This window comes from Nomia melanderi, chromosome 7 (genome assembly GCF_051020985.1).
Source record: "Nomia melanderi isolate GNS246 chromosome 7, iyNomMela1, whole genome shotgun sequence".
Lineage (NCBI taxonomy): Eukaryota > Metazoa > Arthropoda > Insecta > Hymenoptera > Halictidae > Nomia > Nomia melanderi.
The window spans coordinates 1159404-1174078 of record NC_135005.1 but is presented as its reverse complement, the minus strand read 5'-3'; the positions used below and the strand labels follow the sequence as shown (position 1 = coordinate 1174078).

Genomic DNA, 14675 nt, shown 5'->3' with positions numbered 1-14675 from the left:
CGTTCGCTTGCCTCGAAGTTCGTCTCCGTGAAAACCATCCGAAGAGCAAACGAAAGGACGAACGAAAAATAGAGACCCGTGAGATCACCGAATCGTCGATGAAATCAGAACTTAGAAAGGAGAAACGAACGTCGAACGGGGGACCTTGAGACGCAGGGACACAGAAAAGGAAAGAAGAAAAAGAATAATAAAAACGCAGCCAGGGAGGAAGGGACGCAGGCGTTTCACTTGTTCCGAACGTAAACTGGAACGGCAGACGTGTCGGTATGAAAATTTCAATCGGCCGGGCTAAAGTGTCGGCGCAGCGACTGCCGAGAAAGCGGCGTCGCCGAGGCTGGAGGTGGATGGTGCCGGAGAAATTCAGGTGGTGGCGGAGGGGACGGTTCAACGGGAAGGGTAAAGTGGCTCTGGACCGGTGCATAGGTGCGCGCCCGGGTCTCTCCATCCTTCTCCGATCCGTTCCTACCTCGACTAACGCCGCCTCGCGGTCTTTCTCACCCTGATAGCATTCTCTTCTTCTATCGCGCTAGCCCCTAGCCCCTAGCCCCCGGCGAACTGCATAATTCATGGCCCTGCTACACAACGACCGCCTCCCCAACGGACCCTCTTTCTAGAGGGCCGACGCCAGCCAGCCAGCCAACCCTTCTCCTGCCGTCACCTTCTCCACCTTCAACCTTCCTCCACCTGGCTCGCCAGGGTTAACCTTGGTCGGTCGCCTGTTATTGTAACGTCACCGTGCACGATCCACGAACGCACCGGTGGCTGCTAACTAGCCGCGAGTGAGGGGCGGCATGCCTGGATAAAGTTGGCCCCGCGTTCTACGTGCATTCTAATGCGCAGAATGTGGGCGAAATATTTCGGCTGAGTTATGAACGACACACCACCCGCCGAGGTAGCTGCGACCTAACGAGTGGAACGCCGAGAGGGCTCTTTGACCGCTCTCGATCGTCTCGGAATACCTACTATGACAGGGATCAAGAGTCGAACGCTGGTGTAATGGATTTTTACGAGTCCGACATCGAACATGGCTCCGCGCGAGGGGATGCCTTTACATGGCCCATTGTGGCGCGCGTCCCTGTCACTTTTTATTCGGCATTGTGCTCTTCCGACGGTATTTTAGACTGTCCGTCGGCGATTCGTGTTGCCGAGAGTCGCCGCACGGGTTCTGTCTCCGAACTTTCTCGGGTTGCAAGGATAGGGTTCGCCGGGACCTGCAACGTGAATTCTGCGAATTATTGCCTGTTAAGGGAACCCTGGACAATTGTGTGATCGAGTAGAGGCAAACGGTTACGTATGATTCCGGTGGACAGTGTTCAATTGAATGAACATTAGGGACTGAGCATGTTTCGTAATTAGTCTGTGTGCGACTGTTTTCGATGAAAAGTTAATATGAATTAACGTTATACTTTATAGATTAGTAACCTGTGTATGTTTGAGATTATTTAATGGTTTGATGAGCAAGAGTTTCAGATTTGTTGGGTTTGCGAATTTTCTAATGTTTCCAAATGACGATTTCCACATGACTATCGAACAGAGAAAATCTTTTCGGACATATATCGCGAAAATTATCATCCTACAACCGAACACTCAACTGTCGCAGTGCGAGTCCTGCAAGGATCTCATGTCTCGCGACTTCGTAGACAGTATCACTTGCAGATTATTACTCATCTCACCGCCAACTCGCAAAACTTTTCAAATTTCCGCAGGTTCTCCGGCCAGAAAAGTACAAATTGCTACACTTTATCAGCTTAAACCGCGGGACTCGGGTCTCTTAACCGTCTCACGCGTTGCCGCTTATCAAAACTTCCGTCTCGCGATAATTTAGTGGGAGGAGTATTCGCTGCAGGGGACGGGGATACGAAAAAGGCCGTTGCGACGAGAACGAAGCCGATGCTAAACGGAACGTTCGCTACGACGACAGGCTTGGTCGCCGCTTCAAACTCGAATCTGATCTAGATACCTGGCTGGATGTCGCGGTTGAGTCGGCGTTCTTCGGCCGGCGGCGAAATCGCGCTTAGGGTGCGAGCGGTTCAGCCTCCGCGGTTGCGTGCGCGCCGATGGAAGACAAAGTGCTCACCCGAAGCTACGGGACCGCTCGAAATTAATACGAAGCCGGGACGTCGGACCTGGACTAGGCTCGCGACGACCCAAGCGACTGGAACGAGATATCCCGAGGGCTGCGCTCGCGACTCGCTCGTTTCTTCCCATTCCATCGGCCAGGTGGAGCGTACCGGTTTTCGCGCTGAATAAATGGCGGAGATGCGGCTGCCATCTTGGGCTCCCATCGGTTGCGCTCGAAGATAAACATCAGCGCCGGCAGCGTCGAGCAGCGCTAACAGCGCGCACGGTAGTCAAAGGGAGCCCTCGTAATTAGCCGCGCTCGCGGCTCTCCTCTTTTTCGCGCGCTGCGAACGCCGATGCCCACGTGAATGCCTGATTGCCGCCATTTGCGAACTGTCCGGGTGAGCCGATCAAAGCGCCGAGCCGCGTTCATTCGTGAAAAAGCGAACGGACTTTACTCCGCGAAGTATCAAACGCTCCTCTTCGCTCATCTTCCTGTTCTCCATACGGGGATGAACGTTTTTACGAGCAATGGTATCGAGGATTCTTTTTTTCTTTGAATTGCAGCGTTTACGGCTCGACAGGGGTCCGGAACGCATTCCGCCTTTACGCGAGGGATCGAGGACGATTTCCATCGGTATTTTCGACGGGAAAATGCGCGACGCGCGCGGAAAGATCGAACAGGACCGTGGCCTTTTGTAAATTTTATAGATCCTGTTTGGAGCAAACGGCATACGTCCGTGCGCGCGCTGCTTCTGATTTCACGGAAAGGCCGGCCGTAAAACCTGTTTGTACGTATCTCTGAGGCGACATCCTGCGACGTCGGTACACGGGGGAGCGACCGTTGCATTTCCGGCAAGATACTGTAAAGCGTAAGTGACTCGGTTGACCGCCGCCGGTGCTCCGTGGAAATGCTATTTGCGTCCGTAGGAAAATCCGCGGCAGGGGCCCCGTCCACTTCGCCCTCGCTCCCCAGCCAATCTGAATTTTGACGACATCGTCAAAGGAAGCGCTCGGTTCGAAAGGATCTTGCATTCGGAACGATACCGCCGTGGGAATGAAATTAACAAATTGAATTGGCGCAGGCTCGAGAGGTCGCGAGACCCGGCTCGAGTGCTTGCAGAACGGAACTTGATTTAAATTATGGAGCCTGGCGAATATAAATAAACTCCGGTGTACTGGAATAAGTTGATTAGGTTTGTGGGAAGAAGTAGAGATGAAATTTCACGTGAGAAGCATGCTTTGCGGTAAACAATTTACTTAACCGGTGAATTTGGGTGCGCGTCTTAAAACGAATTCTTTTTAAAGTGAAGGAACCACATTTTTAATTTTGTTCGATTTTTGAAGCTAGTTGCGGTGAAAGTATTTTTTAAAGTATTTATTTTATTATTTTGTAACTTCGCGTGGCCTTCAAACTTTGTATTGTGCTGAACAAAAGTTTTTTATGTAGAGAGAGTACTAAAATCATTGGCTATTTATATCCTGCAGCCTCGACTATTCAAACTTTTTACCTCATTCAAACATCGCTAATTCAACTCCCTTTGCGCTGCGATCAAAATACCCTGCATCAATGTCGGAGGTTCATTCATGATTCAATAGGACCGCTATTATCTGGCTTAATTGGGAGATAGATTGATCGGATAAATTGAGACAAAGAGGATAACCGACATCACAGGCCATATTATCATAAGTACATCTGAAAAGTAAAAGCATGATTTTTATGTAATTGGAAATGTATTCTTCTTTATGATACCATGTATACGCATGCAATCATAAAAAGACATTTTACATTCATTACATACCAACTGCTGGTTAATTATTAGTTTTCGGCGAAGTTCCTTTTTATAGTATGGTAAAGAATTAAAGGATAATCAACTTTTTCTGAATGAACCTTCGACACTGATGCAGAATATTTCGATTCTAATTCGAAGGTAAACTATTCGACGGATGAGCAATTTTTGAATAAGGTAAAGTTTGAACTGTAGGGGTTGCTCAATATAAGTTGTGTAGCTAACGGTTCCAGTACCCTCTATATATTATTGTCTTATGTATAAAGGTGCTTTCACAAATACCGCCAGACTAAAAGCTGTAATATTACAAATAGTACATCATTTCTCTATTACCCCCTTTATAAATAAAGTTATCAAAAAATAGTGTTCAGTTGTATTTATAATCCAGGAAGATCTTTGTCCACTTTTAAACACTTCTATTCTTCTTTAGCCCACAATTGCAAAACTTGGGAGAACCTGTAGCTCCCTATTTCCGAGACGCAAAGCAATTTACTGTTGTCCTTTCCACCGTCTCTCTGCATCGAATCAAAGTCCAATCCATCCTACCCTCAGAAATTCGTTCCTTGAAAGGATTTATAGATTCGAGGAACATTTCTATCCACAAGCCCGGAATTAGTCGAGGGAGTTATTACCTAGTTGGTTTCTCCTCCGCAGAGGAAAAGGAAGAGAGGTCTCGCGCGCACACGTGTTTCCACCTTCCGCCATGGCGTTCGAGTATTAAAGAGACGGTGCGCGGACCCACCCGCGTCGCGAATTCTCTCTGGCCGCCGGAGTCGGAGTCGGCGTCGGCGTCGGCGTCGGCCTTGTCACGAGAGGGTCTACGAAAATAAGTCGCGGCGCGCCCCGGCAATTACGGGAGGACGACTTCGTCGAGTTTTAATTTGCCTGGGCGCTGGAGGACCGCGCGGCGTGGTGCGACGCGGCGCGCGTACCGTGCGCACGCGCTCGTCACCTAGCCCCGTCTTTCCGCGAACTCGCGCGCAAATTTATGCGGCCGCACGATGGGAACGGTCGCTCAAAGAGCGCCACGCGCGACTAATTCTTTCCAGCGGCACCGTAAATCCCTCCGGCTGGGAACCGGAGCGTTTTCCTGCTGCGGAAACGGCGTGTTTCACCTGTCCAGAGTTCAAATTAGTTATTCCCGGCTCGTAAAACTGTTTACTATTTCACGGCGGCTCGAGATTCACGGAGCCCCCGGAAGAAATTTTCAGAGGAGTTTAGAATTCTGTGATCGAATGAAAGCTACTCGTACGAGAGTTCATTGGCATTAGCGGTTCCGGTGAAAGCAGGATAATACTTCCCCTTGTGCTTTCGCGTTCAACGGGAAAATTATCGCGCAACGGTTTTCCAGCTCGCTGAGAATTACATATTGAAAAAACTTGCGGCGTCTGATCCGTCCTGGCAGGATTTATCGATGCCGGGTACCGCTATATTTTTCACGGGAGCCGAGGCACTCGAGGGTGCCGGGAAACTAGTTTGGATACAAATTTTTCGCCTGCGCTCGAGAGTTTCTCGACGAGCTCCGGTTAACGATCCAGAAACGCCGGTAGTGTGGGGTGTATGCAACGGTGTACATTCGTTTGTATGCCTGTATGCGAGTACTGTGCTTTCCCTACCCCGGCCTCCATTACGGGAACGTGTCTTTTCAAGAAAATCGCGGCTCTTCTATAAAACGACCGTGCAAACGTTCTCGGCACCAGAAGAACTTGTTTCATTTTAATTGCGTCTAAATTAGGGACGGGGGCGAAACTTGCGCATTCAACGCGGCTGCTTGAGAACATTCGACCTATGGCATGCAAATATCGTGATACGATTAAATTGATCATTACTCCTTCCATTGAATTCGTTTAAACGACACTGCTATTTCATGGTGTTTTTGAAATCTTATTATTTACTTTTCTTCACATTGATGAGTTTACCGTTTGATCGGGTAATATACGCAGTTAGATCAAACATTACGATAAAGAAATTGTATTAATTTGTATACATATTCAAAAATTAATATTTTACAACTAATAATTGAACTATGATAAAGTAGAATTTTTTTTTCATCCACCGATTTAATAGGACCCAGGAATATTACAGACAAAAATAAATGTTCATTCGAATTACCATTTCATTAGTTTTTGAAAAGTCTCAGCAACTATAAATACATGCAGAACTACTGTATACCAATCGCATGTAGGTAGTTTATATAACCGGTAGATTCTATCAAATAATATTTTTCATAGCTTGAGTCGCTTAAAACAACTTATGCAATAAAATACAAACCCATATTGGTTAATTCACGTTCTGGTTTACAGATATTATGAGTTCCTATATCATTATGCAAGAAACACGTGCTTTCACGCTTGTGATCAGTAGTACGAGTATAAAACTGAATTTATTAAGTTCAACGCGCGTAAAGTTGATAGTAAATGTACCCAGTGATACTTCCTGAAATTAACTTGTCTATAATTGGTACCTAATATCCTACAAGAGAACGTACCGAATTGACAATTACCGACTTTCTTAAAACATTTAAAACGTAGTCCTTACTTTTACATCAATTTTCGCACATGTTTGTGAGCAAGTATTTATCAATTTTAGCTAGACTTCACATGTTTAAATTCCTTATTAAAAAAGTACAATTTTTTCAAATGTAACGAACTTCCTGCTCCAGTAATGTCTAAGATAATTGACGTAGTATCTTCTTAATCCCAAACATTGGAAATCGTGTTAAAAATCGACGAACGTCAGTTTTCCATATTCTTTTATTACTGCTTATCTCTGTTCCGCAGTGTTGTTCCACTTTTACGTCACGATTTATTTCATACTAGCTCTTTATCGCCAGCGGCGTAGCGTATTAGTACGTCGAACGCGTCAGAAATGAAACTGCACAGTTAAAGGATGAGTTCTTTAAAGGGAAGGAAAAGGCGAACACCGTAGAAATCGAGCGTCCACAGCAGGGTACAAGGGCACTTTATGTAGCCGTCTCGGTAAAAGTCGGCGGGCGAAGGTGGTGTTTCAGCGGATGAAAGATGGCAGTGTGCGTATCGTACGAACCTAAGAACAAACGGGCCACTAAATCCACGTGATTTCTTCGTTCCCAGGCCCTATCGCGAGGGGAGATTTACAGGAGACGTTACGTCGGCGCCAATGCTGGAAATAGCGCGAACCGTAGTCCGTTTCCAGTAGCAAACTATAAACCCACTCCTAGTTCCAGTCGGCCTCTATCGGTCTAGATATAGATTCGCGATCGAAATTTATATAGAGCACTACGGGAACCCCGCAGGAATTCCAGGAGCCGAGTTACCTTCGCCTGAATTACAGTACCGGGGCGAGAAATGTCTCGGAAAAGGTTTTCTCTCCGCCCGTCCTAATGACCGCAAACCTGCTGCAGACATCGGTAATCGGACAGAGGATCGATGTTACTGTTGGAGTCTGTACACATAGTTATCAAATTGTTCTTTAAGCTCACGTCTATCGTCACTGTTGGCGTCTTCCAGCGTCTTTTTGATATTTTCTCTGGTTTTTCGACAGTCCCCTTCCTATGCGCGTACTTACGCTCGACCGCGTGCGTTTTGTTTTTGTACCTATGCTTTGTAGTTCCGAATCTTTATTAACGCTAGAAATATTGATCAGTTAAACCGACTATATTGTATTTTCTCTTATTGAGATCTCGGTTCACTTATATTTTAATTTGTACATTAAATTATCTTATTTAACACGACATGTGCTTGTGGCTTTTCAGTATCTGTTATAGAAAAAATTCTACATGAAAACCGATATTTAATCGTTTAGCTTCTAAGCTCTGCGATGGGCGTAAGACTTCTTCTATCATTAGTGAGCATAAAAGGTCTCGTAATTAAACGATCGAATCCCTCATCGTTTATCAGCGTTCGCATTCTAGCGCGATCCACGCGATCCGTGACCAGTGATTAATCACGCGTCACGACGAATCCAAGCAGTCCGGGAACGACTCCGCGTCGCCGACACGGTCCGCCGCCCCGACCCGGAGTAACTCAAGCTCGGATGCACCCTATGACCTTAATTACTGTGTCGGCTAATCGATTCCCGGCATTGTGATCGCGCTATGCCAGACACCGGTACCGACGCAACCACTTCATGCTGAATGGTATCTTAATTGCCGGTCGGATAATCCGATTCAGCCACTTAATCGATTCAGGTGGCTCCATGGAGCTGTCGCGGACTCATTCACAGGGGCCCGATGGAATTTCCCCATTCGCTGTATAAGTAGAATACCTACCAGGTACCGGACACCGAGATCTCCCTGATCTCCAGGACAACTTCATTAAAATCCTCCGTTTTCTTCGAGCCGCGGACGATATTCGAAAGCATCGTTTGGAATTCAGCCGGCGAGGCGCTTGGTTCATCGCGATGGCAGTCCGATATATGCAGGGTCCGGGGAAGAGACGCGTCATCGGTCCGGGAATATTTTTTTTCTGGCTCGCTCATGGCTGGTTGAATAACGAGGTACGCGCGAGGGGCCCCTAACTTCGCCAGATAAGCATCGCGAAGTAGTCGGTAGTCGAAGAAACTCCCGTTAATTAGCCAAAAAGTGAAGGCCTCGCCTATGCTCCCTCTGCCCCCGAAACCGTTCCTTGCTTTTTTCTACGGTGCGCGCCACGACGGCACCACCGTGAATAAAGTACAGTCCCTCTTTCTCCCGCGTGACCCACCCTCCCTGCGCCATCAGCATCCGCTACACGCGAGCTCGCCCCCTCGCCCGAGAGAAGAACAGCCAGCCGAAAGTCCCCGTGGCGTTCTCTGTTCCCTTCTTTCTTTCTCCCTCTTTACGATTATCTGTGCTCTTCTTCGCTCTCTTTCTTTCTCCCTCTCTTTCCTACCTTACCAGTCCGAACTCCCGATCCTAATCTCGATAATGACGCGTAATGGTTGCTGGCGTGAATGTAGCTCTTTGTCCGTGGCTGCTGTACCGGTCGTATATCTGTCCGGTACAAGAGCCGCGCCATTTCACACCGGCGAAAAGCACGGCCGGACCGAAACGGCCGTTTTCAGTCTGTTTTTCTACGTTCATCCTGGCCCCTTCGTTCTACGTACCCTCATCCCATTCCTTCCGTGGAACTTACGTTTAATTGCTTCCCTTTCCTCCTTAGGCAGTAAACTGAACGATCTTACAAGGATGTTGTTTGGGGCGTAGCCCGCGATCGGTATGCTTAAATGACCGGGTCTTAATTCGCGATAACCACAATACTTGTTGACAACTCTGCTCAACTAGCACGCGTTACACTGATGATATAAGATACGTGTCACCTCATGTGCATATTAGATATGTGTTTATTAATACTTCCGTTGCATACATTGTGTTTCAACAATTGCTTCAATAAGTTTATCATTTAATAATGTATCCCTGTTTTTACTTATTGATGTTTGACGACTAACACGCTCAAATGATAGTTATCAACGAAGCTGCGCCTTCCAGACGTAAAATTAAAAATACTACACTGCTTCTAGGAGAGAAGAATGAAATTTTAGTAACAACCGAACGTGTTATTATGTAGAAACCTTGTTTGTAAGTAATGCATAGTTGTATAAGATTATTTAAGTATTCCTAGATTATGAAGCATTGAATCGGTTTGCACGATTTTGTCTTTTCTCATTATCAGATTATTGTCTAGTTTAAACAACCATTTATTGGTTTTTCTTACAGAAGCGGTTATGAGAGTTCGATGACCACTGGCTAGCCAACCATCCATCAACGCCACCATGGACTACCTGCAGACGTGCCTCATCTTTTACCTACTGATCCTCTGCACCTACGAAGGACTGTCTATAGACATATGTGAGTACTCTCGACGATACCTTCGAACGACACTCGACTGTCCCGTTCAAATATTCAGGCATTCCGCACCGACAGTCTTTCCATTCTCAATTAAGCTTAATTGACCGCCAGACGTCGTTTCAGGAAAAATGAATGAAGATAGATCGGAAAACTGTCGATCTCAATATACTACCGTAAATCCCAGTGGAACGACATTTATTTGGACTTTCGTTATTCCGTGCTCCGTCTTTCTAAACGAAGGGTCGCTGAACTTTTCCCGTAAAAGTCCAGATATTAAATATTTTTATCCTTTTGCATGTCGCATAGCAAAAAACATACGAAATTACTTACAATAAGACAACAAAAGTATGCATTAATTCTTTATCAGTCAAATTCAAAATAAAGTTGTAACGAATACAATTATTTAGTTAGTATGCTGTGAAATTCACGTTCATCGAATAATCAACCCTTTGTAGACGATGATTTTCAGTAGTTTGAACAACTAAATTATTTGTTTGCATTCTGCTATTCTGACTATCAGAATCTGGTGTCAATGCGACGATATTTGTCCTCAAAGGATTAATATATAAAGACCGCTAATATTTTCTTTTATTTGCTTTGACTCGTCTCGCTGAACAGTCTATAGACAGATTCGCTCGGAGTTTCTCATCGATGATACAAGGGATCGGGACCTGGCATTTGTAGGTACATACAAGCCAGACGGGATACGTGTTTACACCCGAGACCATAATTCTCGCGGTGGTAACAAGCCTCTCCCCGTTTGGGGCGGCCGATAAAAACCACGGTGGAATCCCGGCGCCTTGGGTCCTTGTAGCGGGTTGCCACGCATTAAACCACCGGGCCTTCTACTCGATTTCTACTTCGGGTCGCTTTCCATCCCATTGACTTCAGATACCAGGGCGCGCGTAGAGTCGCCCTCGTGTCAGGTAAACAGGCCGAGAAACTTGCAAAGTATCCGGTAAGAGTTCTGCCGGCCGGGAAAGGCTCTCAGGTACTCGTTCGTGAAATCGACCTCGAACCCCGGACGTCTGCGAAACGTATTTCGCACCCCCTACGCGAACTCCGTGGAACCCGAAAGATGGATGGGGTTGCGCTGTTTCGGTCTGGTTACATGGCTACGGGGTCTATGTACCAACGGGATATATACATAACAGTTTTAGAAAGAAATAAATCCGCCGGCGAGGCGGCGGAATGTTTAATGGACTGGGCGGGGAGGGACTCGAAACGTTTTTGTTAGACCCCTGATGGAGCGCGGCGTGAACCCAACTGGAATTCAAATTTATCGCATCGCTTTGGTTAATGATAATCGGACCGGATAATAATCGCTCTGTGATTTCCGTGATGGAACGAGGATTTGATACTGTTGTGTAATCTTCGTGTTGTCATGTATGAAGCTGAACCGTATCTCTATTTCCTGTAATCGGGAGGTTAGTTAAGTTTGCTTAATTCTGTATTCGTTCATTCAACTCTGCGTTTCGCGTAATTTTAGAAAGGAAGCATTGGTTAAATATGTGTCGGATTACTGATACGCAACTAACGGTAGAAGTATTTCTCTAACGTTAATGAAAATGGGAACAATTCAAATAATTTTAGAATTGTGATAGAAATATTTTTTTTCTTAAATTTTGTGTATATGCCAAAGAAAGATTTTCAGTAGAATATCCTGCTTTCTGTTTACTTTTCAGTTTCGCTGCTTAAAATATAACTACATTTAAAATTTTATACTTTTTCTAACATGATGACACAGAATCTAAAAATTCAGTTACATTTCTACTTTACGTTCGTTTACCTATATTATTAAACCTACAAAATTACAAATCGTTAACATATTTAAATAATATATAATTTCTAAATTTCACTTGACCGATAAACGATTCGACAGATATTATTGCAAAACAATAATAATAATATTCCTAACTTAAATGTCTCAATGCGGTATAAGCACATTTCCTGCAAGTTTGCCACAAAAATATGAAAGCGACAACGAGCCGAATATAAGTTTATTATAAATTCGCAAAAGAGAAAAAAGCACAAACGATATTAATTACGTCAACACAATAATATTCATATATTTCATTAAACGATACTTCACAACCGCAGACAATCCACTCAAAATCAAAAACGAGGCACGCGACAATTATGTCGAAAGGGGTCGCAGCAAGTAACAGAGATTCCATCACGTCGGCGGCCTCAAATCCGCAATGACCCTCGTATCCACTCCCTTGTGCACCCTTGAGCCGAGCCATCTCTCTAAATACATATTCAAAGCGCGCAAATCCGGCCGCGAAGCGTGTGCCAACTCAAACCCGCGAAAAGGCATACCTAACCCAGACCCGTCTGCCGAAAGCCGGTGTCCCGTTTCGGAGCATCAAACGCGTCGTCGCGGAATTTAATAAGCCCGCGGGGCTCGGAAGTTGGTGTTGCGGGTGGCAGCCGGAAACAATAAGTAATGATCGACGAAATATAAATAGTGTCGGGAGCCGACGAAAGCTAGAGCGACGGCGAGTCGCAGCAGAGGGGAGGAGGAAAGAGATGTCGGCCCTCCTGCGGTGAGTGAACTTGTGCGTCGAACCGCGTTGATAAATTCGCGGTCGTGTTAAGCGGGCCAGCCGCTCGTGGAGAGGACGAAGGCCGGCTGGAAGGGCTGCGGGGCAGTTAAAGCGCGCATAAATTGCAATGTTAATGTTGCCTGCGATACATAAACATGTTGTACGTCGGTTGGATTGCGGTCTGGCCGCTCCGCGCCGGGCCTAGTCCTCCTGCACGCGTGAGCGGCCACCACGTACGCACACAGCAGTGAAGGGGGGACGGCCGCGTTCGGTTTCGCGCATTCGAGTGCGCGTACGCGGATGCCGGGGCAACCGATGCAACGCCACGCGACACGTCCGCGAGCCGGCTCGCGTGCACGCGCTTCGACATGGCTGGCGTGGCGCTCGCTCGCGATATCGCTGGGAAAATGAACGACGCGCTCTGGATTCTTGGGACCGTGCTCGGTAGTTACTACCGTGCGTGAGGATATTAAGCTCTTTTTCTTTCGTCGCTAGTCCATGGTAATGGCATCGCTACAGCGGAATTAACTGTATAATTGTGGAGCTAATGGATTGGGGCCTGAGGCTTCGGTTAGGTCTAATGTTGCCTTTGCATGGGAAAATAAAGCGTTTAATGGTTCCGTTGGATTGCACGACTATGCCACCGGTCTTAATGGTAGTTTAATATTATGGGAAATTGGAGTTTTGTTGTTATTGTTTAGCTGGGAAGAAAACAGGATGTGTGCAATGGTAGTTTCCTTGGATGCTTGGTTTCTTCTTTGTTTTTCAAGTATTGTGTGTGAATAGATTATGGAATCGTTCGGTTATTCAATCAAGTGTTCAAGGGTCAGCGTTTCACGACGTTTATTAAAAATGTACTTATATAGGAGAAAATGTGTTATAATAATTGTCATACAAATATCACGGCACAAAGAACAGTAACTCTATTGACTAACGTTACGAAATGAATTGCAAAGATACACATTCCCTATCAAAGCTTAACTTAATCATGCCGACCTTAATCATTAATTGATTAATTTTAACAATTAATCGCTTTAAATTGTATAAAAGAAGAATGAGATTAATTGTAAGTAGGAAATTCTTAGAGAGGAATATAATTATGGCGGATGAGTACGTCAGACGAAAAAATGTAAGAGCTAAAGAAGTCAGTGCGTGACTGCTCCACACAATGTTCCTCCCATTTTTTGCTCCTTCACTTAGACGAGAGCTATGGACCGCCTTAGTTATATGAATCATCTAATACAGTTCGTGGGAAAGGAGAAAAAAGAGCGTGACTTTATTTTGAGAATCATGTGTACAGTGCAAGGCTTGATTCGCTTATTTCCTTCCTGTTTCTTAGGGACTAATATCTATTAAGCAGGTTCTCACGACTAAATGCTCTCTGTGGACCCTTCTTCAAACAAAAGTTTAGCGTATAATAATATGATTAAATACATTCTAGGAAAAAATATTACAACGGTTTCAAAGCTTTTTGAAGTAGAATAAGAACGCTTTAATCGGACTACATAAGTGCCAGCATTAAATTGCTACGTACAATATTTAGAGAAAATCAGATTAAGATTTTTCAAAATATCCTAGGGGTATTATCCTGATATTTCTTTTCAATCTGGAACAATGAATAATATAAATATTATAATACGTTCCGGTAAAGAGAAACATATGAACTCATTTATATTTAATTAATAATAACAGTCTGCTCGAAATACGTATATGTATGACTGAACTCATATGTTCAGAGTACTATAAATCAACAGTGAACATTGGCGGGGACACATTCAGCAGAGGGAGAGCTCGTCCATGGTAGAGAATCGTTACGCGAAAACCCTCTTGCGTTATGGCATTGTCATCGGTCCGTTACCTCCCTGGAACCCCAACGACCCCTCCTTTCCAATTATCCGCAGATCCATTAGATACGCTCATGCCACTGATGAAATTGTCGACGTATTAACATAACCGAAAGACAATTAAAGCGTTATGGCACGTCCCGCGGCCAGCATACCTCGCCGATTTCGGACTAGCTCACCGGGATTTCACGGTAGATAGCGTCTTAAGAGTGTCCAGGATTTGGAGTAATTTTTAAATCGCAATGAGTCAATGGTATTCACTGTGAGACAAACACATTAGGGTCTTCAGCCAAAGGTTTTCCGTCTATTACATAAACTTCACAAGAAACTTTTCTTCGCTTTATCTTTGCGGTGGCATTCTTTAATAAAGTATAAATCTTGGTAAGAGACGGTAGAAATTTGATGAAAACGTTTATATATCATTTGTTACTTGGGTTCTTTCGTAAGATAAAATTTAAATAAATAGTGCTAGTGAATTGAAATGTAACAATTTAGTTTTTTTATGTTGGATGAAAATACGATATACTGTTAATAGAAAAGTTGTGCCATATTATTTAAAACAAAACATTCTTTTCAAAGTGATCCACTTATATACAATGAACACTGGATAACTGCAACACTCAAC

At 45.0% G+C, this 14675-nt stretch overlaps 1 protein-coding gene across 3 annotated transcripts in view; it reads left to right on the top strand.

The window, feature by feature from the left end:
* LOC116424264 (discoidin domain-containing receptor 2) overlaps positions 1-14675 on the top strand; it is a 160819-nt gene that overhangs the window by 97815 nt on the left and 48329 nt on the right. For all 3 annotated transcript variants that reach the window (XM_076369522.1, XM_031970431.2, XM_076369523.1), the window contains one exon: positions 9526-9657. In XM_076369522.1, coding sequence (XP_076225637.1) covers positions 9582-9657 — 76 coding nt within the window. In that variant the 5' untranslated portion in view covers positions 9526-9581. The remainder of the gene's footprint in view (positions 1-9525; positions 9658-14675) is intronic.